Here is a 24,598-nt window from a genome sequence, read left to right on the forward strand (position 1 = left end):
TGGCATAAGTAAAGTTTTATCCTGTCCAGTACTATAGAAAAAATTTCACATAACATTTCATTGCATATAAGAAAATAACCATCTCTGGAAGTTAACCAATCAAATTTTCCCCTTTTATTAACCTGTGTACAAGCTTTAGTAACCATGTAACCTCAAGTTTCCAAAATATTCTATAGAAACCCCAAATAAAAAAAATAATGGTGCTTTTAAATACCCAATATAAATGTTTATGACCCAGAAATGTTTTACTGCAATGAAATGTAGAATTAATTACCTACAACTGTCAAATTCAAGGGAATATTTTTTTTTTCAACCTATTTTCGTATGCAACCGGATGTGAGGTACTATGATTTGGTGGTATTACACATGATAATAGCCTAAACTGGGGATAGTGTTATATTCTGAATCATGTGAATGTTAATAAAAGTTTAATTTGTACATTTATCCTAGTAATGGACTTCTCTGATCAAAATCGAATTCAATTTTATAGTAGAACTTAATTGTTCTTTTGAACAAAAGTTTTAAGATTTCTGGTCTTTCATAACATGCAAGTTTTACAAAGGTAATGAATTTGAAATGCATGTTTAGATATTCTTCTAAAATAGGAGTGTCTGCAACATATAACCATTTACTGCATTTTCATTTAACGTCTTTTGATTACAGCCAAGTTCTGGAAAATGTGATGATTCTAATGATGTCATAGACAAAGAACAGGACAAGGAGAATAATGCAGTGGGTCTAAAGAAAGTCAAATCAAAGAAAAGCCTTTTCCAAGCTCCATGCACCTCAGATATTGTTAGTTCTTTATGATTATCCCAATTTTATTTTATTTCTATTAAAAGCTAAATAAAAACAATGAAATTCAAATTTAATTTTGAAAGAGGACCAGATGGTAACCATTGTTAAGTTTTAATAATTTATTTCCTAGAATTCAAGGCCATACATTAATATTTTTCTGTCAACTTAATTTAGTACTGTAAATTCAGTCATCACGAAAAATTTTGCAGCCACTGGCTTGATGCTAATTTTTTGGGAAGTTTCCTGTACATTTTATTGGCCAAAAGTAGAAATTCTTACAGGCTCATTTTTAATTTATCAAGCCTGATCTGGTGGGTCTGTGGTTAACTGTGAAGACTGCAGATTATTGATTCTGGAAAGATTTTGTTATAATTCAAGTTTTGCTTTATCTACACCAGATTCCAACCAAATAATTGTACTTTCTTTAAAAGATATTTCCAAGTAGAATTATCTCCCCTTGATTATTGCTAACAGAAAAAAATATTGGTTTCCTATAAATAAAAGTGCAGGAGTATTCAATTATTTTTTAAGTAGAATATTTAAGCATAGGTTTGATGCTGTTTCAGGACAAAAAGGAGGTAAAAGAAGAATTAAGTGAAAAGAACAAAAAGAGAGGAACAAAGAAATCTCTAAAGGTGATTTTTGATAAGAAAAACCTTCATTTTTCCATTTCTGTTTTTTTTTTTCAGGGAAGCTATGCATGGTCAGAGTGTACCATCATTTTTGTTTATATATAAAATAAAAAAGCACAATTTGAAGGTAATGTACTATGCAAATATTTTGTATTTATATTTCTGGGATAATGTTTTTTAAGTCAGCAGGAATAAAAAAAAATGCACCAAATGACAATTTTCCTTCTTCTAAGTATGAGAGATAAATAATATTCTGCTTTTAAATGGTTTTTGCTCAAGAGTTATATCACCAAAAGTTTAAACATTCTGATGAATATGTAAAATTTGAATTTTTCAGGAACAGTCAAATACTGATTCAGATAAACCAAAACCGAAGAAAATCAAAAAGGTAATGTTTTATGAACTATGCTATCATTTTTTTTATTAATTGTATTAATTGTAAAGTAAATAATAAATAACTTTCTTTTCATCACTATTTTCAAAAAGAAAAAAGTTTTTATACATGTTTGTGTGTTATTTTACTGACCTTGAAGTTTTTGTTGTTGTTGGATAGATTAATTGATTGATAGTTGGTGCTTATCACCACTATAAGCACTCTTGGCTATATCAAGGAAGCCAGTTTTTATTGGTGGAGGAAGCAGGAGTGTCTTCGACCAGAATACTGGCAATCTTAGTCAATTTTGTTGTTTGAAATATCTTTGTTATTATCTTTAACATATCTGTTGATTATTAAGTACAAGTATTTTCAAATTTATGTTTGACCTATGTTACAGATGAAATCTAATGCTGATGACAATGTTGATGTTTCAAAGCCGAAGAAAGTGAAAAAGGATAAGGTAAGGGCTGTCCCAAAACGACCTTAGTGATGGTATGGGTCGGAGGATTCACTTAAATTAATTAATTGTGAGTGGTTGCAAATTTTGGTTCAAATCCAGTCTCAACTAGTTGTTTACTTATTCTGAAAAGGAATAAATATAAAGTGTAATATGTATTTACAGTATTATGAATGTTTTCATTTTCAAAAAAAGATATAAATAATGTATGATATGATAACTGTATATCATAGTATACATATGATAGAATGTCTTCATATTTGGTCATTAGCTTGACAATGATGAGTTGTGATGTATGAGAACTTTTCTGATTTGTGGGACACCTACTTCCTTGCTGATACTTCAATTGAATATAAAAAATAATTTCGTTACAATTTTCTAAAAATACTGCTGAACAGAATGACTTCATATTTGGTCAACAGCTTGACAGTGATGAGTTGTAATCTGTGAAACACCTACTTCTTGTTTTCCAATACTTTGAATTATGAGTCAGGGGACTATGTTTCATAGCACAACAACTGATCCTGCATTCTTGTTTTAGTGTTTTGATGATTTATTCCACAGGAAACTAGAGAAATCACATTTGATGAAGAAATCAGACATTCATATGTTACTGACAATAAAATATTCAAACTTAAGTTGAACAAATGTGCATATGACCAAAAACAGAATTAGAAATCTCAATGTGGATAAACGATTTTATTTAAACTCAAGAATTTGCATTTTAATTACAGGAAAGTGCTGACAAAACAGAAAACTTATCAAAACCGAAGAAGGCAAAGAAAAAGAAGGTACTTAAAGCTAATCTGAATTTGTGTCAAGTGATGTTTTACTTTGAGAAAGGCCAATGAAAGAGTGTAGCAAACAGCCATGTACGACAACATAGTTTTGTCATATCTTAATGAAGTACTATGAAGATAAAAATTTTAACTGACGCTTTTTACAAATGAATTGAAATCTAGTTAAAAAAATACAAAATGATAACATTGATGTCTTTGTAAAAGGTGGATAGAAGATCCAAGAGTGATATTTCTCAGTTATTTAGTCAAGTGCAAATTGTAGTAAGGTGAAGGCCAATTGATGTTCAGTGTTTCAGTTTTAAGACAGTGCACTTTGGGAAAGGGTGACCACTTATTTTTGAGATCACTGACTCAAAGTTTAATGTCACAACCTCTACAAATGAACAAATTTAGACAAAATTATACCCCACTCTAGAAGTGATGCTGTATTGCAATTATAGATTCCCTTTGAAATAGAACAAACCTTAAACAACTTAATGTTTTTCTAACTTTAATTAGTCAGATTCAGAAGCACAGAATGAAGCTAAAGCTGGAGAAGACACTGATGTTCAACATGAACAGAAATCTTCTTTTGAAAAAGAGGATGAAGATGACGAGGTTAAAAATGGCAATGAGATGGTTTGCACAGAAGAAAATGAAGAATCTGTTTTTCAGCCTGCCATTGAAATGCAGCAAAGCAAAGATGACTCAGATGAAATTATAACTGAGCAGGAAGAAAAGAAAAATGAGGAAGCACACGCAGAAATTCAGATTAAAAAGGTTTAATGTCTTTCTTAATTTAGTAATATTGTTATCGATGTAGTTCACATAACAGCAATTTAACAAAAAAGATTTAGAAAATTTCACCTCTTGCAAAGACAAGTACACTTTAGATTTACAATACCAAATGTCATATTCAGAATTCCATTAACTCTTTTATTTGTAGTAATAAATATACATGTGTTGTTCATAATTTTATCACACACATAGGTTCTAATGTGTTTGACTTTTTGTCAGTCAGTCTGTCCCTGATCTTTTTGTTGTGGCCAGGATAGAGCCTTTATTTTTTATCAAATCCAATCCAAATTAAGATGAAGGTTAATTTCCATAGGTTTGATAATCAGGGGAAAAATGAAATGAAGGATAATTGTTTTCGGGGGTGGTGGTGGGGGCTGTTACACTGTTAAAAACAAATCTTGTTACTGGGAAAGCACCTTTATTGTCAGATTGTCTTTTAATTTGTATGAAGATTTCCACTCATCAAAACCTCCGATACTTTGGATTCATTTATTTTCGTGGATATTTGATTTCATGGTTTTGCCAATCTCTGAATACAAAGCTACGAAAATTTTATATTCGTTGAACATTTTACTTCATGGTTCACCTGTACCCATGAAACCCCAAGAAAATTGGTATCCAACGAATAATAATGAATTCACAGTAAGTTCTATAAAAAAATTTGTAATGTGGGGCACTATTTTTTTAGAAGCACTTTAATGAAATACATCACTTTTAATACTTATTGATTGTAAGGCATATTATATTATTTTCTGAAAATATCAGAAAAGAATCCAACCTTCAAGTAAACAGAACAAACCTATGATACCAGGTCACGATATGTTCCTTTATGTGAGGGAGGGCACATGGTGTATGTGAGCTTGATCACTGAAAAACTCTTTTATTCAGTTCTGTCAAATGAATATCTTGTTTTTAAAACATACTACTACTTTATACATTTAGTCTCAGGCATCAGATGCTACCACTAAAGAACCACCAAGATCTCTATCAGACCAAGAATATGAGGAAATATTCCAGGCTGTTCTAGATAGATGTAACAACACATCTCTTGAAGAAAGTAAGTTCATTGTCATTTATCTCTTGGAATAAAAATTTCTCAAGTCGCTTAAAAAAAGATAGAATAAGGTCCATAAGATTATAAAATGATTTAATATTGTTGCAATAATAATATGTTAATTTAATCTAAAAAGAACTTTCTTAAAGAGATATATACACTATGGACAGGATTATAATAATAGTTTTTAGGTTAGGGCTATTCTATTGAAAAGAATGTACCAGGGTCGGACGGCAATTATAAAAAATCCCCTTGATATTTGGATAACATAACTGTTCCCGCGACTTACGCAGCGGCAGGCACAACGTTGTATTCTACCTATGGTACCAGTTCCGGAAGTGCAAGAGATACTTCCCTTAAATGACAAGCACATGACGAATGATGTCAAATTCTGTTGAAAGGACCTTCGATTTGAAAGAAAATAAAATTTAACTTTGCCGACCTTTTTAACCATCAGTATGGTCATTTTAAAGCCATATTACTATTGAGATTGTATACTCCTCCAGGGATTTTTCTAGTATTCCACAGGGTCCAAATACCGGACCCATTCCTATCACAGGGGCTTGTTTAGTGTGTCAGACAAGGTTTTACTGTCAATGGCGGTTGCTATCCTTTGTTTTATATAGGATAGCGACCGCCATTGACAGTTAAACCTCGTCTGATACTAAACAAGCCCCTGTGTTCCTATTTGCAATGGCAAATACCCTACGTTTTTCCCAGCAAACGATCTCAAAATTTATTTTTATCTTTATTATTCATGACAGCGATGCTCATTTTATTCAACCACTAGCTTTATACTGAAAATCGCCAACAAGTAATGTGTAAATACGAGTAAAATCGTATCTGACTGACAAAAACAACATTGAAAAACAATGGATGCCATAAACCGGAAATGAAGACGATTACAATACCGGATCAGATTCTGGGGTCAAATAAGGGTAATTCCGGGTTTGCCGATCAAATACAATAAAAAAAAAAAAAATTCCAGGCAGGTGACAAAATACATCTATCACGATGAAATATAAACACTAGAATTGATAACCAAAAGATATATGGAAAAGAAAGAAAAAGCATGAAATATTTTATACAGAAACTCGAAATAACTTTTAGTTCACAAATTTTCATGTCAAAATCCAATGAAATGTGACAGTAATTTTCTTATTCATTAATAAATGTTAATATTACATGTAGATGTTTTTATAGAGTATACATATATCTTCAATCCCAAGAGGTAATTTCTTCTCAATTTTGAAGGGCCAGTAAAAAATAAGTTAAATATATTCCAGTTGGTTCTTGTATTATCATGAAATGACTTCCGGTTGGTTGGTGTTAAGATACATGGTACATTCCTCTTGGTCCTGGGGGTACTTAAATATTGCCTTCCGACCCTAGTACCTCCTTTTTAATGGAATAGCCCTTATTCCATGCATGCTTAATAATCCACAAATAATTATGGAATGTCCTATTTCCATTTAAATAATGAACAATTTTCATTCATAGAGTTAATTGCTCCAATTCTACTTTTGATGCCACACTATAAGGAATTAAAGACAAAATCTCTTCATGCCTATCATTCTTTGCTGAGAATTTTACCCATTTATTCTTCTGCTCTTGTTTTCTCTCATGAATCTAAGCTTAAAGCTTTTGTTATGAATTGTACTGAAACTGGAAATTGTTTAGAATGTGTTACCATTTACTTATTGTAATCAACTGTTTGTTGCAAATATGTATGCCTAAATTTTAAAATTTTAATGTTTAATTCATATTTAAAGTGTATGAGTCTTTGAATAAGCCTGTAAAAGAGAAAAAACAAAAAGAAATGAAAGCTACTTCAGAAAAAGTTACAAAACCAAAACAGATAAAAAAAACCAAGACAAAGAAACCAAAAGAACAGACACAGGCTCAAGTTGTTCCTACCAGTAAAAAGTTTGACAAGGCACCAAAAATATCAGAACGTAACACAGATGTCAAAGTTCAAGAAGAAAAACAGTTAGGAAATGACTGTAATTCTGATGAAGAGCAACAGTCTGAGGAGGAATTGGATGTTCTGGAATTTGAGAATGTGGATGAAGTTGAAGAATGCCAGGCTTTATCACAGCTAATACCAGATGAAGTGATTAATGGTCTTCAGAGCTTAAGGTTTAGTATCTTTCTACATTTTTATATACTGCATAGTAAAAATGCAGTTTGGTTATTTCATGTATTTCCCTTCAACTTTCCATTTATAAACATATACAGTATCAATACGTTTGTTTTATTAAACCATTTTTTATGAAATTTTGTTGCATTGATTTTTTTGGAAACTGTACAAGTAAAAGCCCTCTGTAATGAAAAAATTTTGCAAAGCAATGTGCACAATTTACTAATACAATCCTAATTATTTTTCTTGTTCATAATGCATTCTTTTATCTCCCAGAAAAAAATAAATCTGATTTATGATGTTGAAGATGAAGGCAAAAACACACAAAAAGAAATATGAAAATCAACCTTATGCCACCTGACTTTGAATTTATATGAAATGATCTTTACTTATAATAACAATGTATGTTCTTTTCTTTCCAGCAATACTGTTGAACCAAACTTTCAAGATGTAAATGAGGAAACACCAGAGGGCAGTGAAGTAGATTACAAATTACCTGTACAGAAGACTCCACCTCCAAAGAAGAGCAAAAATTCAGAAAATCATTCTTCCATTAAAAAACAAAAACTAGCACCAAAACAGCTCAACTTCCCAAAGAAAATTGAAGGTTTGAAAACTAAAGCCCCTGTAGGCATGGTGTGCAATTCAATTTTTTAATGAATAAAACAATGCAGTCTCAATTTTGGGATCCTAAACAGAAAATGATATTTTCAATTTTTTCTGTCAATTTGGTTGCGATAGAGACAATAAAAGTGAGAATGGAAACAGGGAATGTGTCAGAGAGACAACAACCTGACCAATCAGCAGAAAAAAGCCAAAGGCCACCAAAGGATCTTCAACACAGCGAGAAAATCCCGCACCCAGAGGCGGGCTTCAGCTGGCCCCTAAACAAAAATGTATATTAGTTCAGCGAAAATGGACATCACACTAAACTCCGACACAATAAATGAACCAAAATTAAAAAAAAAATACAAGACTAACAAAGGCCAGAGGTTCCTGACTTGGGACAGACGCAAAAATGTGGCAGGGTTAAACATGTTTTGTGAGATCTCAACCCTCCATCGAACACTTGATTGAATGACTCAGTTTTGTGTTCAATGTAAGCATTTTTTATATTTCAAATCGATATTCCCTGTATCCTGTCTGTACGTCTTTATGTCGTTTTGTTTTGGAAATATACAAAGCCAATAACTAAATTATTTAGAATTAAGTCACTTAAATATCAAAATCCTTTATAAACATTTTGATAATTTTCAACTCCGTAAATAAAAAATATGACCATCCTACTATAATTTTGATAACCTGTATTCAGTGTTGGTATAGATACTTTAATTATGAATGGGGATATTCTTAGCATTGAAAACTTGTGCATTTTTGATTGATTTTTTTTTTTAGAACTGAAGAAAGAAAACACAAAGAGTGAAACAAAGTCTAGTAAAAAGAAACTGAAAATGGATGAACAAGTGTCCAAGAAATTGACAAAAGAAAAAGGTATTGCCTGTAGTGTATGCCCTATATTTTTACAGTTAGGGTTTTTTGCTTGTGAGAGAGCTGTCTACATATTCCATTATAATTTCTGTGTCATTTGGTCTATTGTGGAGAGTTGTCTCATTGGCAATCATACCACATCTTTTTTTTTATATATAATAAATTTTACTAAATTTTAGGGTATGATTTAACTTTAAACTTAATTGGGGAAGACGTTTCTTTGAAAAAGTGATTGATTACTGTAAATTCAGAAATTATTGTGTGCATTTATTATTGTGATTTTGGAAGAAATGAAAAAATTGAGAGATTAGTTATTGCGATTTCAGGAAAATCTGCATACAGATTTATGTATCAGATATCAGAATATGAGTTATTATTGCGATCATTACCAAGTCGCATTATTCTCATTAAAAAAAAAATCACAATAATTTCTGAATTTACAGTATATTTGACTGCAATGATAATTGTATGAGAAGTAATTGATTTTTAAAATTCCAAATACTATCAATCCAAAAACTTTTTAAAAAATGGAGAAAAGAAATGTTTCATATGAAGATTAGTTGCATTAATCCTGCAATATATTTTATCCTAAAACTTTATAATTAAAATAATCTACTGCTGAATATATACAAAAAGTAAAATGATGTTTATATAACATCTATAAAAGGATAATAAATGAAGAAATGCTTTAATAAGACACAATATGAGATTATGTATGAAAATGTACTTGTTGTTTACACAATTAAAAGTAGTAAAGAAAGTTTGATCAACCCAAATGATTTGACAACAACCCATTGATAAAACAAATTTTGAAATGTTTCTATATCAGACGACAAGCAAATGCATTCAGAAAAAATATTTTCAGGTACATACAAATTTCTGAAAACATTATTTGCAGGCTTTAACAATGTTAACAATTATAAATATAGTTTTGTATTTGTTTCTAAGATTATAGTCAAAGGTACTGTGTAAATTCAGAAATTATTGCGTGCATTTATTATTGTGTGCATTTATTATTAAGATTTGTAAAGAATGGATAATAATGCGAGATTAATTATTGCGATTTCACAAAAATCTGCATTTATTTGTATGTATCAAATTTCACAATGAGAGGTTATTGTTGCGAAACTCATCTATTCACATTATTTGCATTAATAAAACCCTCGCAATAATTTGTGAATTTACAGTATGAAACTAAATCACAAAAATATGAATGTATTTGTAATTTTGAAAAAAATCAAATAACTGGTAAATTAAAAGCCAAAAAACATGATTTAATTTTGTATACTTAATTGTTGACATAAAGTTTCCTGATTTTAAAGAGAACTTAATTTTGGTTTAAGGACTAGTTTAAAGATAAATATGGGTAGTCATTGGTAGATGAATTTATTCTGGACACAATCATTTGTAGTAAATAAAGGCTGTTACTTCTGAATATATAGTTGGTTTGCGGATGTTCTACTCTTTAAAGGATGAGTTGGAATCCTCTTAAGGTTGGAAATATGAAAATTATAAATGATTTCTCTTTTTTTATGGTAGGAGGAAGGGGGTTAATTACTGCAATAATTATAAATTTAAAGATCATAACATGTTAATATTGATTCATATAAGATTATAATTTTAAATTTAATAGAACCAGATAAACTGGCATCAAAGGAGAAATCAAGGAAAAAAGAAATGCAAGAAAGATACTTGACAAGAGAAAAGCTAGGTATTTAGTTTATCACAGACTGCAGGTCACATTTCAAAGATCTGTCAGACATTTGATCAGACTAACTGTGATGATTTATCTGACCGACCAAAAATCAGTCAGAAGAAGGATTTTCTTGGGGAAAATCTGTTGTTGGTAAAAATCCTGAAACGGACTTGTATTCCTATAAACATGTGAATATGTTTACATTCCGTATAGGTATTTAACACAAATTATTATGTTTTCAAAGAATTTAGCATTTTTTGTAGTTGCTTAAGATGTGAATTTTAAAAAGAAAATAGTAGCTTATAAAATATTTTAAGGTTTTAATCAAAAGGATGGTGGCAAAACAAATTACATTTAAAAATACCAAAATCAAACAAACCTGCTCTTATTGCCATTGAAATCAATGACTAACAGAATTTTTCTCTAATCGAAGAACAGGTCAAAGAAACAGACTGTAAAATCTTAATAAGATAGACAATGTATTGTGATGGATATTGTTTGAATTATTCAACAATTTGTGTTTGTGCATTTTTAAGCAATATCACAGTATTTTCATATACCAAATGTGAACTTTTCCTGTTTATAACTGATATAGTACATATGCATTGAATTTATGTATAAATCTATTATTAATACTGTTCAGTACAATTTTCTGTTTGAATAGAGTTGTAACATTTTTTTTTTTTTTAATAAGCTTTAATTTTTCCTTCACATTAACAGGAACATGGGTTCAGTGTGGGGATAAGAACTGTTCTAAGTGGAGATATTTACCGGACTGTGAAGATCCATCAGAATTACCAGAAGTCTGGACTTGTAACATGAATACAGGTTAATTATTTTGTACAAGCTATTTTCTGTGTTCAGAATGATTTAATTGTTCCCTTAGTATAACTGGTTGAATGGTATATGCATCAAAAATTGGTCCAAAAAGAAATGCGTTTGGTGTTCAATTGATTAAGATATATAAGAAATTGACATATTTCAAAATGTTGATTTAAAATGGGTATACGGATAAGTCTTAATCTGTGGATGAATAATGAGGGAAAACATTTATACAAAAGAAATACCTCCGATTCATACAATTTGAATGGTACAACATTTATATAAAATCTTCAATCTAAAGATTGCGACTGGGCATTAAGCAACCAACAATCAATCAATCAATCTTAAGACATGTGAAAAATTTAAAATTCTGTAAATTCAGAAATATTTAAAATTGAGAATGGAAATGGGGAATGTGTCAAAGAGACAGCAACCCAACCAAAGAGTAAAAAACAGCCGAAGGCCACCAATGGGTCTTCAACACAGCGAGAAAATCCCACACCCGGAGGCAGGCTTCAGCTGGCCCCTATCAAAAATGTGTACTAGTTCAATGAAAATAGACGTCACACTATACTCCAAAACATAAATGAACTAAAATTAAAAAAACATACAAGACTAACAATGATTAAAACACTACTGTACGTAAATGAAGAACGTTTTTTTTCTGTTTATTCAGATAAAAGATATAACAGCTGTGAAGCTGATGAGCAGAATTATAATGAAGATGAACACATATTTACAAACTTTGCTGAAGGCTCTGTTGTTTGGGCTAAAATGGCAGGATTTCCATGGTAATATTAATTGACTATAATATGCTATAGTTGATCAGATCATTTTAAAACTTAAGAATCATAATTAAACAATATAAGTTTGTAGTCAGGACTATTTCATTGCAATGAATGTGGAAGGAAAGACGGGAAATTTTATTGTTGGAAATAATGTCATCTGTCATTTATGATTGTATGTCCTTTTCATGTTTGCAAAATTACTCAAAGTAATTGAAATCCCTTCCTACCCTCATACATTTTAATTGAATAACCTTAACAATATTCCATGATGAAACATCATCTGCTTTTCATTCTTTTTTCAGAAACATATCAACAACAGATGTGTAATGATATAATGTTGTCTGCACCAAAAAAGAAATTCATATAATTTTTATACAATCTTTGGATTGTTTACATACAGTAGTCTTCAATTTTTAGCTGACCTGACCAAAAGGCTCAAGTGAGCTATTCTCATCACTTGGCATCTGATTGTCCATTAACTTTTTACAAAAATCTTCTCTGAAACTACTTGGCCAATTAGAACCAAACTTTGCCATAATTACCATTGGGGTATCTAGTTTAAAATGTCTGATAATCCTACCTGCCAACCAACATGGACAACACAGACAACATGGCTTAAAATAGAACATAGGAGTAAAATCTGACTTGTCCTGTTCTCACACTCTGGAAAATTGAAATTTCTACAGTATTTAGAGTATTTTCAATGAAAAACTCAGATTAAGAAGTAATTGCATAGCATACAGGAATACCCTCAACTGTCTATATGTGTGTTATATAAAACACAGTCAAATTGTGAGTTTGATTTTTCTGCCGTTGAGACATTGTCTGTGTTGACTTAATGATTTTACAGGTGGCCATCTATGATAGAGATAGATCCTGATACAGAAAGTTATTTTATGTTAATGACAGCATACACCATGTATCCAGTAAGTATTCTCATATACGATAGCATTATGTGGCTTATACAGTACTCGACCTTCCCACTTTTAATCTTGATTAAAGAGATAAGAATAAAACATCACTGAAGAATGCACAATAAGAAATCAGTTCAGAAAAACCTCTCAATTCCATAATACTGGTACAGACAATAAAAACTTATAAAACAATATTTTAAAATAATATTGCTTAAAAAATATTTGCATTGATTGAAAGCAAGCTAATAATGTTGAAATTCAAGCCATCTTAAAACTGCCTTTCTAAGTAAAAAACACTTTGTGATATCCACAATGAAAAATAATAAGTGCAAACAGATTTCTTTTTTATAGATATTTATAGATTATTGTTGGTCATCTCAACGAGATTGATTTTCTCGCTTGAGCCGGTACGTCGAAAGTGAGAAAAGCAATCGAGTTGAGATGATCAATGACAATCTGTTTATCGCTATTTTACCTATGATGACGTTGTTAATTTCATTGACATTTCATGCGCCCTTAGTTTTCTAGTGATAATTTTTCATATCACTCTACTGTGCTGAGAAAGGAAATTATCAGTCAGTAAGATCAAAGGAAAATTTCGTAAAATAGCCATAACAAAATATATCTTCAAATTTACAGTTTAGATAAAAGCAAAACCTAACAAGTTTGTTCTGGGCATTTTTAAATATAAATCTAGTTGGTTGCATTCATAATCAAATTGAAAGTGGTTTTATATGAATTTAAAAAATATATAGGAGTCTAATTTAAAGTCATAGTTTCAGATTAGGTTTATATATTTTGCTTTTTACTGGTTCATTAAAGTTTGCCAAAAAGATGCAATCATTTTGTCTGAAATACTTTATTGTGTATCATTTAATGAAATCAATTTACATTTTTAATCATTACAGAGTCATTACCATGTAGTATTCTTTGATGATAAAGTATCCAGGGCATGGGTAAACGCAACTTCGATCAGAAAGTATACAGGTGGAATAGAAGATGATAATATGGTAAATATTTACATTACTGTGTATTTACTATTATTTATGGGATACAAATGTTTGTGGATTTCAAGGGTACAGGTGAACCACCAATTTAAATGTTCAAAGTAAAACAAATTTTCTGTAGGCTTGTATGCAGATTTTGCCAAAAATACAAAATCCATGAAAATCCATTTTTTCCTGAATCCATAAAAATTGGTATCCACGAAAATAAATGAATCCACAGTATTATTTTGCAGTAATAATTAAGATTAAGAGATTGACCTGTTAAATATGCCTTATCAGCCATTTGCTATATTGGTAGGAAATGACATTCAAACTTATACAGCTGTTAAATATTTTATTTCAACTGCATGCACATGGTAAATTCAATCAGAATTTAATATGGCACTATTTATAACATTTGTTAATAATGGGTACATGTACTGATATTGCTTTAATAGGTGAAACAGCTTGCTTCATAAGGCTTTACAATGGATTTACATGAGTTAAACCTAAACAATTAATTTTTGTTAATACCCAATAATTTCTTCATCAGCTTTTCATAAAATTAAAATAGAACTAGACAGTTGCAAGGAAAGTGCTGTTATTCATTGATAATATATATGATTGATTTGATAGTTATACATTGATGGACATTTTTGTTGTTTGTTTCATTATTATTTTTTTTAGTTAATGGATTCTTAGAACAAATTCTAATCTAAAGTCTGATTTTATTCAACATTTCATAGTATGGTTTTCATGAACCAATGATTCAAAGTAAATATCCAAAAGGAAAAAGTAACAGAAAATTTACTCAAATCAAAATCTAATTCTTTTGGAAATAATGCTTTAAAGTGTTTTTAATTTAATTTTTTTTTTGGTTGCAGACTGATGACATTTCTGCCTTTTAACTACAAAACAGACATTGTAGTAATACCATATATTTTTTTCAGACTCCAAAGCCCACGAAAGGAGGGAAAGGATATGCAAGTTTTTCAAAGGATTTAGTGAAGGCTAAAACAAATGCACTCCTTGCTTATGATATGTCAGTTAGTGTAAGTATAGTATACAATTTGCCCATCTGTTTGATAGGATAGACACAATTAAGATAGATATCAAGACTTTCAAAAGTTCTTACATTTCAAAAGTTTAATGGATTTGAAATTTATATCTATTTTTTATTGGTTGTTGAAAAACAGAATATCTATCATATTTAGACTGATGATGATTGGCCCAACACTCCACTGATAATATTTTATTTTTCTAAGCCTGTTGCAAGTGACTATATAGATATTGATATTTGATCTTGGCATAATGTTTAACTGCCACTGGTCAACAGTAACTGTTTTACTTTTAATAATTGAAAAAAGTAAAATCACTTTGCAAGTTACCGGTTTGAAAAGTAGGGCTTATTATTTTGTGCATTTTGTTCAAACGTAATTTATTTATAAACCATGAGACAATCAGATTTGATACAATTATACAATTCAGAATTTGCTTTCTGTGTATACTGTTTGATCTTTGCTTCTCTTCAACAAGCTGAAATGTTTCCGTTGTCTTGTTGAACTTGCGAATAGTTGATGATTTGTTACTTTTTTTATTCATATATAAGTTGAGAAAAAGAAAAAAAAATCATTAAAAATTGATGAATAATTAATCCCATGAACTACTATAGACTAATAAAAAAAATTTATAAGTATATTGAAACAAAAGATTTGTCTTTAGCTATCTTCAATTCATTTTAGAATTTGAACATATAGTGTAACTACCCAGACAACATTGGTACGTTGGCACAACATTGGCCCAACGTATCTACATGCATTGGCCCGACGTTGTTTTTAAACGTTGGCCCAATGTATAAGTGCAAAGTGGCCCTATGTTGGCCCAAAGTGATGGCTAAACGTTGGCACAACATTGTAAGGTTTTATACAATACATTGGCCCAACGTTGGTCCAATGATGGAATAAAACTTGCCGATGTTGAACAAACGTTGGGCCAACGTAGTAAAACAAACTGTTAACAAACGTTGGCACTCCGTTGGTTCAATCTGTAAACTTTTCTATCCATATGAAGGATACTAAAATCCCTTCCATACAACAACTGCAATAATTCCTGGTTCTTACATCAGTTCAAAATGGCGAAAGTAATATTTTTTTTCAATGTTGCAATTATTGCGTTTTACAGATCCACTATACCATGTTGTGTCTTGCATACTTCCCGAAAATTTTGTATTTTGCAACTTTCTCTCAATCTTCCTGAATATGCATGAAATATTTGTCAATGGACGTTTCAGTAACCAACAACCAATCAATCTCTCTCCAGGAATGGTACTTCTGAATTTTATACCCATATTTGTATGAACTCAATTAACGTATCCATGTTACCTATTTTTCTTAAATAATATAAATACAAAGGTATGATTAAATATAATTTATTATTAGCTAGACAACCAGCAAATTAAAAAAAAGTCTTTTTTTGTATCTATACGTTGCTAAATCAGATCTATAGAATAAACATTTTAAAGTCTATTCATGATAATTCATTTATCCCATTTGTATAATATCGATCAGTTTATGTTGTAATATCCAAGCTCTGTATGACGGCCTTGATAATTTATTTTATACAGCTATTTTTCTAGTTCTGTATTCCAACATGGTTTTTATTCACAAGAGTTTTCCTTTTGTTTTCTGCTACACTTTGTTTTGTCACTATTTCTGGCTCCGTCTAATGTTACATCCTTTTAATATCCAGTTTAGCATATCTTCATAAAAGTTATTTCACTACATGTACCTCTGTAATAAAGTAATGAGTAAATGAGTACTCAATGTATGTATATTTAGAATATATTAAATCCTCCTAAAAAATAAACAAAGAGACAAAAAATGCATTGTTTCCGGTGTCCTGGCACATTACAATAGTTAGAAAAAATACTCTTTTTTGATATTTTCCCTAGCCTATACAATCCAAGGCAAAAGGCATATTGCATGCTTTACCATACTGGCTAGACTTAACCTCGCTAGCTAGGTTAGCAGGACAATTGAGTGCAGAAATGGATACAGGAAACTTTGTCAAAAAACGTTCTAAGTAAATAAATAAAACTAGTTGAAAAAAAAAAACACAAAGTCAAATCTAAATATACTAGCATTAATGGTAGTATTAAACATTTTATGCATATATATCTGTGAAATTCTAATCCGATGTAGCATAAAAGATGGCTATTATGTTAACTTACTTTCTTAAACTTATTCATTCTGGGCTATCAAATGGTAGAATGCATTTTTTCCCATCTCCATTCCCATGCATTTTCTAGCCAGGATGTTGTCAATAATTTCTATTATTCCTAGCTCTGTATTATATTTTTGCCCTCTGAATTATTTTGTCTTCTGTAGTACTCAAATACCTAACCTATAACATGTATAAATTTATATTTAAATGTAAAATTGTATATTAAAAAGAAAAGCTACTTCAAGTAATTCAGACAATAATCTTTATAGTCTTTTTCTTTTATAAATATCCTTATGTGTGGTATAGTCTTTTTTTTTTACATCCCCCCTATTTTTTTTTTATATTTCAAGCGTCAGTTTTTGTGACTGATATTTACTCCTACAAACTATTCAAATATCGGTTTTCTTTTGCAAAAGTTTTGCCGAGGACAAAAAACTAAATTCAGTCGAGTCCGTATAATTATATATAAATTACAACATTCTTGCAATGAATTTAATAAATAAATACTCTATTTGATATCTAAAACACTGTTACACATGCAAGTGTATATATGATCAGGTTTCACAAATATATCGTATATGTTTGCATGCGATTTAGAAATAATAAAACTAACAAATTCATTTATATTTCTTTAAAGTAGAAATCATTATACCACATTTCTGAAACATTACGGAACAAGGTACATCTTAAGACAGATTTTTTCTATTAACTTCAGTAAAGGTGATCAATGCAATCGTTATAGATTTCACAAATAAAACATTAAAATATTAGCAATTTACAATTTGTTTGATGATACTAATGTTCAGTGGCAAATATTTCATGATTATTTAGGATTGAAATGGTTTAAACAAAATCAAGAAAATATTTCGCCAGAAACGTATAAACTTCAAGATCAACATTATCACTAAAATGATAGAAATTATATGTTTTAATTTTGAACAACATCCCTCAGATTAAAAAAAAAAACAAATATGTTTGTCATTCACAATCGTATATAAAACAGAATGTTTAAAGTTATAACTTACATGTCACTTTCTTTTTCTTTGAACCTCAGATAATATGATTTTCTCTTTTTGTTTTCTTCGTTTCACTGCTTTCTTACAAATACACAACAGGAAATAAACACAAAAGTGACCATCCCATTACATTCAGATTTCCTATAAACTTAATTACCATAGCAACTATCTTTGAAATTTGTCTAACATATGGTCAACCTTATCAGAATGTGCTTGATTAACAGACTGGCTGTATCAAATATCACTCTGTATATAATTGCTAAATTATGATGTTTCACAAAGTTTAATGAATAAAGTTATAATAAATAATGATTGCAATAAATTTAAACTTTTAACCAGGCAATCTATGTTAACGATATATTTTTTTTTTATTACAGTAATAATATTCCAGTATAAATTTTACCTGAGTTATATATAGAGTATAATATAGGATCAACGTTGGCCCAGCATTGGCCCAACATAGAGTTGTAAATGTAATTTCAGTTAATGAACCCTTTCGGTATAACATTAACTTTTCATAAAGCATGCAGCAATCGAAATCACCCGCCTTCCCAAGAGAAATAAAGCGTAAAATATTTCATAATCAATTTTTTTAACAAAATTTCATATCGGCCCTATGTTGCTACTAACGTAATGCCAACGTTGGCCCGATTATTCATAACCAACATGAGATAATAATATGGATTTACAACAGCAGGCCAACATTGGGCCAATGTTGTGCAGCCAACACCAAAGTGCGACCAACGGACCGAAAATTTGCCAACGTTGGGCCAATGTTGTGCAGCCAACACCAACTGTCGACCAATGGACCGACAATTTGCCAACGTTGGGCCAATGTTGTGCAGCCAACACCAACGGTCGACCAACGGACCGACAATTTGCCAACGTTGGCCCACTGTTAGTCTGTTGACTGGGTAATGAATTAAAAGCTCAGAGAAAGAAAGGATTTAGTAAACATGTATAAATGTTTAAGTAAGTAGTTGTTGTGGTGTTTGAATGAATTTATATTTTTTGCTTTCAGGATAGGTTGAAAAATTTTAGTTTTGCCAAAAGATATAGAGGAACCTATGGAAAGGTTTACCAATCAGACAGTTCACAAGGTAAGATAAATTACAATTGAGGACAATTATTCATTTTTTCAAAACTTGATGGGTTCTATGTTATAGGGTTATTGCACTAATATTCTTCAGTATTATATTATATGCATGTATAAGAATTTCGAAAGCAAAAGAAACGTAAGAACATTTGCAGCAAATTAAAATGATTTATCCTATAGTTGAAAAAATTAAAAACCTGATCAACTTTGCCATAGAGACTTAAACCATTGTATATGTAATATTGATATTTGATGTTGGTTCAAACCACTTTTTTATGTCCCCACCATAGGCAAAGGGGGCTTTAATTGTTACCTTTGACCGTCTATCCGCCCCATTTTCATTTCCGCACTCTAACTTAAGTTTGCCTCATCTAAATTTTATGAAACTGGTACACAATGCTAAGAACCACAACATGCAGACAGAGTTCGAATTTGGGTTGTGAGTCATATACTGTCCTAGAGTTATGCCACTTTTTAACTTGGAAAATTGCAATGCTTGAGCGGGGGCATTTGTGTCTTCAGACACATTCTTTTATTTGACAGGTTTAGTTGGCTATAAAACCAGGTTCAATCTACCATTTTCTACATAAGAAAAGCCTGTACCAAGTCAGGAATATGACAGTTGTTATCCATTCGTTTGATGTGTTTGAGCTATTGATTTTGCCATTTGAATTTTCCTCGGAGTTCAGTATTTTTGTGATTTTCCTTTTTAATAGCAGATAATATATGTACTTATGTTTCAATATAAAATAGTAAAGGATGTCACAATTAGTTCAGTATTATAAACCTTGAATTTTGTTTGATAACCCAGTGGATTTTTTTTCAATCTTGGTGCCATTTTTGTAGAATTCATGGTTAAAATAAATTACAAAAAGTAAATTGATTATTTCCTATAGTTGTTCAAGGCTACCTTTCTTAATCACCAACCATCAATGTTGTATTGTCCCTTGATTTGCTTTTTGACAGGCTTTCAAACCACCATGTACTACTTACAAATTAAAATTAACCATTTTTCTTTCAAAAATATATATAGCAGATTACTGAAGTTGACTGTCTTATAAACAAGGGGATAATACTATGTATAGAAATAATTGAAAACAGACCCGAATAATTCTAACGTGCACAAATTAACAATGATGAAAACAATGGAGGATACATATGCCTGCAAACTGCATAAAAGTTTGTGTTAGTGATTTTCCTATTATCGTTTAAATTCTAGAGACACCAAAACCTAAGAACAAACCTAAGATCAGGAAGACAAAGGTAGAAGCAATAGGTAATGGCATGATAGACTCTGCATTAGAGGAAGATGATAATGAAGAAGCTGTATTGAAAGGGATTGAAGAAGTGTTGGATGCCATTGATGATGAACTTGATGCCATGGATGAAGATTGTGAAGATGAAGGTACTGTGATAATTATCAAATAGTCCTGCATTACTGAATCTTCAAAATTCTTTCAATATTAAGGAAAAAAATAAGCCATTAATTTATAGTAGTAGTTAAAATCTATGCAGAGGAAAGGAGGGGGGGGGGACACTTCAAACATTTTTTGGTAGTAGGGGAGAGCAGCTGAGACACCCTTTTTGTATAATTTGAATATTTAAAATATTTACTTTTTGTAAAAAATAGACCACCAGCTAATTATTATGCTATACCACTCAGTAGATAGTAGCTGGTCTCCCCGTGATTTTTTATAAAAATTTTGGTAACCACAACACACATTACCAAAAGCTTGTTTTTTTTTTTGGGGGGGGGGGGGGGGGGTTAATTTTATAGGATGCACCAACTTTTTCTAAATTCTCAATCACCACTGGCATTTTGCTGAAAAAAATAATTTTTCTTTTAAGATGATGAAGATTTCAAAATGACAGAAGAAATTGAAAATAAGACAAATATAAGAAAACATGGAGATGAAAAGAAAAAAATGTCAAAAGGTAATTTGATTGTAATATATACAAGCTTTAAGACAACCAAGCAAATAATAAAGACAAGAAACTATAGAATAATTAGAAGTCTCATACTCTCCCTGCCTCCTTTCTATATATACCTTACTCAAACCTGTGAAAAAATCAACATAAGATTCAAAACAAGGCAAAAGTAAGATACAGGCACATCTACATGTATTTGTACCACATAAAATTGGATGAATTTACAATATTTCTTAGGCAATTTAGGTGCATAGTCTAATTAAAAATACCTCCTGGACAAGCTAATGTACAAGACTATGTTAAAGACTTTTTGAAACCCCTGCATATTGAGATATTCACTTAACTGTCCATTGAAAGTAAAAACAGATAATAAAAGAAATTTACTATAAAATTGAAATGTTAGGGTCTGCAAAATTTCATTCAGCTTATGCCTGCTTTTATTATATTCAGTAGCAAGAGACAGTCCCCTTTTATGTATAAAGTTTAATATTTATATAAATAATAAACATTCAAAAAGACATAGCTATTTTGAAACATTATACATTGTACTTCTGTAGAAAATTTTGGAACCGAACAAAATTCAGTTCTATAACTTTTGTGTTCCCTAATCTGTACAACAGAACACTTGTTTTCATGGTGGATAGAGGGCCTTATTTGTTAGGTGTTTATTATTGTATGCACAGATATACTGCACATTATTTCTAAATAAATGACCATACGGTCTTCAACAATAGGAAGAAAATATGTTACCCAGAGTTTTTATGTTTTATATTAAGGTTTGAAATAAAAGTATAAATAATATGATACCCTTACAAATATTATCTGTTATATTCATGAAATTTAGTCAATTATATGACTTTTATTTTACTTTTAGTTCAGCTATTGAATATAATTATTTATTTTTTTAAATCATTTATAAACAACATGCAAAATTCATATAATTTAAAAGTGAATGACTCCAAGGGAGATAATTATAATATATTTTTGAAATCTGAAAAAATTGTAAAGATATCAGACCATGTTAATAAAAATTGAAACCCCTGCATATTGTGCTTTTTCATAGCACTGTCTATTGAGAAAAATAATTTTATTTTTTAAATTGAAATGATAGTGTTGGCAAATATCATTCAGTTTTTGTTTCATTCAATAGGGCACTCAGCATTTAAACAGAGATATATATATATATACATGTATATAATGTCTCTGGCATTAAGGATGTGGGGCCTTTTACTTTTCACTTTACATGTTGGTCTGTCTGTGCTTTTTGTAAATGCAAAATCTCCAAAATTATGGTTAGGAGGCAAACGAAATTTTTGCACACTCAGATTTTGTGCATTTATAAATGTAAATAGAAGTGGATGGTTTTTTTCTTTGTGTGAAAATTTTCCAATGTATGTTAAAAAAAACTTAGTTTTTAGTAATAGTTTTTGTAAATGCAAATCATCCAAAAGTATCAATAAGAGACCACTGAAATATTTGCCTAATATGTAGATGATATTGCATCCTTAACTTTTCTCTTAATTCATTTTTTTTTTTTTTGGTTTCAAAATGACATATACTCTTGAATGTTTACTCTTTAGTTAAATTGTTTACACTGTATATTCTTAACTACTGAACACTAGAAAATTATTAATGATTGACTAAATTCAGGAAGCCCAGCCACCTTGAGCGGCATTCACATTTGTGTTTGAGCCCCCAAAAGAAACAAATAATTAATTCTGATACAAAGAAAACAATAGTCTAGCTAATAGAGTTTCATCAATTTTGACACCAGGAAAAAAATTCAGATATATGTTCTATTTGATATAGGACGTGTCATACCTATATTTTAATTTTGTTAAAATCCTGACACAATAGAAGTTTCTGATAATTTGTTATTAAAAACGAAAACTGTTTACCCCAATCCCCCCCCAAAAAAAAATTCAGAAAGAAATCAGTTTTTTACCAGGGTTCAATTTTGAGTAGCATATTATACCAATTTATCAGTTTTCAATGAAATCCTATCACAAAAAGATATTTTTCTACAAAATTTGGATTTTTAACCAAAACTAAGTTTTTCCATTTAAGTTGATTTATTAATTTTTACAAAAAAGAATAATATGAACATCTACATATTAATCATAACAACTGTGTAAAATTAAATTTCAGTGGCCTCGTAATCATACTTTAGTTTTTGTTTTTACAGTGTGAGCAAATTGGAAACTCTATAATGCAAAGATTTAAAGGACTCGTAGACTCATAGATTAAGTTCATGTATCAGAAAAATTAATTTAGAAGCTATACATGTAGAATAATATTAGGACTAAAGTTTAAGATATATAGATATATGTGAATACTAGTATACTTTATTAAGCACAAATAAAATCTTTTATGGCTAATTTGAAGAAAAAATCCTCCCATAATTTTTCTTTAAAGCATGTTTAAAAAATAAACAGCCCACTTGAAATAATAAAATTCATTCCATTATTTTGTTTTAAAATTATTTTTAAAATATTGTCCTTCACTAGAAAAAATTCTTTCACCTCTGAAAAATCAAGTTTTGAAAGGCAGAAAAAGAAAATTTTTTTTTGCTTGCTCCTTTTCTTCGACAGGAGGAGTCTGAAAATTAGAAATTAATTTGGTTTGGCCTTATTGCTTAAAATTTAATTTTTATACCCAAAATCTTCATATAAATTTTTGACACGGAATAAACGAATTAATTAATTTGGAGTAACTTAATTGTTTCAAAATCAATTGGCAAAAAATAATATGCACATCGCAATACGGTTCTGAGACCTTCCAAGTACCATGTTGCAAGTCTTAAACAAGAATTGGACGAATGATAAATATGAACAGGCATGATGATATATATAGTTTGCTCATATGAGGTATATACACTAAATTTCAGGAAACTCTGTATTTACTTAGAAAAATGTGACAAAATTGTATCTCAGACCATGGATTTGTATAGTAAGAACAATATATACAAATCCTTGCTCAGACAAGTCCGACAGCAATAAGAGTAATTAATACACCCTCCTAGGGAGATAGGGTATTTTATAATGATTTAATTTTTGTATAGAGGGAAACACTTTTAGCTGTACAACTATAATGTTCCCTGACAACCTTGTGTAATACAAAATTATTTTAAAAAAAAATAACAAGCAACAATTAACAAATTAATCAAGGAAAAATCAAGTGAAAAATTGTGCAAATTAACATAATATTATCAAGTGAGACATTATTGATAATTTTCTAACTATTTTAACAATTTATAAAGTTGTTTAGTCTAAAACAAAGGTGAAAAAAATATACAAGCAAGTTTATGCCAACAAAATATTCTGGAAACAATTTCTTGTTATGAAAACAAATTATAAAGATCATATCTTCTCATACAAGTTTGAATATTATATTTTTATTATCTCCCTTGGAATCATCCACATTTAAATTTCATCATTTATTATGTCAATTTAAAAGCTTTAAAAAAAACAACAATAATATTGAATACTTTAACCAATAAGTAAACTAAATATGGTCTTAACTGACTATATCAAATTATTACAATTGATAATATTTGAAATAATATTAAAATATCTATACTTTTATTTTAAACCATAATAAGAAATAT

At 29.9% G+C, this 24,598-nt stretch overlaps 1 protein-coding gene and 1 long non-coding RNA gene across 3 annotated transcripts in view; one reads left to right on the forward strand and one right to left on the reverse strand.

Moving 5' to 3' along the window:
* The window catches only part of LOC127720013 (zinc finger CW-type PWWP domain protein 1-like), a 30,316-nt gene that overhangs the window by 1,364 nt on the left and 4,354 nt on the right, over positions 1-24,598 (forward strand). For both annotated transcript variants that reach the window (XM_052226422.1, XM_052226423.1), the window contains exons 3-21: positions 664-795; positions 1,365-1,433; positions 1,768-1,818; positions 2,204-2,266; positions 2,998-3,054; positions 3,562-3,822; positions 4,783-4,897; positions 6,667-7,033; positions 7,457-7,641; positions 8,430-8,525; positions 10,156-10,233; positions 10,939-11,046; positions 11,717-11,831; positions 12,679-12,754; positions 13,651-13,752; positions 14,679-14,780; positions 18,988-19,066; positions 20,282-20,467; positions 20,911-20,997. In XM_052226422.1, coding sequence (XP_052082382.1) covers positions 664-795; positions 1,365-1,433; positions 1,768-1,818; positions 2,204-2,266; positions 2,998-3,054; positions 3,562-3,822; positions 4,783-4,897; positions 6,667-7,033; positions 7,457-7,641; positions 8,430-8,525; positions 10,156-10,233; positions 10,939-11,046; positions 11,717-11,831; positions 12,679-12,754; positions 13,651-13,752; positions 14,679-14,780; positions 18,988-19,066; positions 20,282-20,467; positions 20,911-20,997 — 2,329 coding nt within the window. The remainder of the gene's footprint in view (positions 1-663; positions 796-1,364; positions 1,434-1,767; positions 1,819-2,203; positions 2,267-2,997; positions 3,055-3,561; positions 3,823-4,782; positions 4,898-6,666; positions 7,034-7,456; positions 7,642-8,429; positions 8,526-10,155; positions 10,234-10,938; positions 11,047-11,716; positions 11,832-12,678; positions 12,755-13,650; positions 13,753-14,678; positions 14,781-18,987; positions 19,067-20,281; positions 20,468-20,910; positions 20,998-24,598) is intronic.
* On the reverse strand, positions 16,141-18,878 carry LOC127720015 (uncharacterized). The gene is made up of 3 exons (XR_007990580.1): positions 17,976-18,878; positions 16,958-17,130; positions 16,141-16,517 (listed from the first exon to the last, which is right to left on the reverse strand). It is a non-coding gene; the product is annotated as an uncharacterized LOC127720015 (long non-coding RNA).

Source organism: Mytilus californianus, unplaced genomic scaffold (assembly GCF_021869535.1).
Source record: "Mytilus californianus isolate M0D057914Y unplaced genomic scaffold, xbMytCali1.0.p SCAF_11, whole genome shotgun sequence".
Lineage (NCBI taxonomy): Eukaryota > Metazoa > Mollusca > Bivalvia > Mytilida > Mytilidae > Mytilus > Mytilus californianus.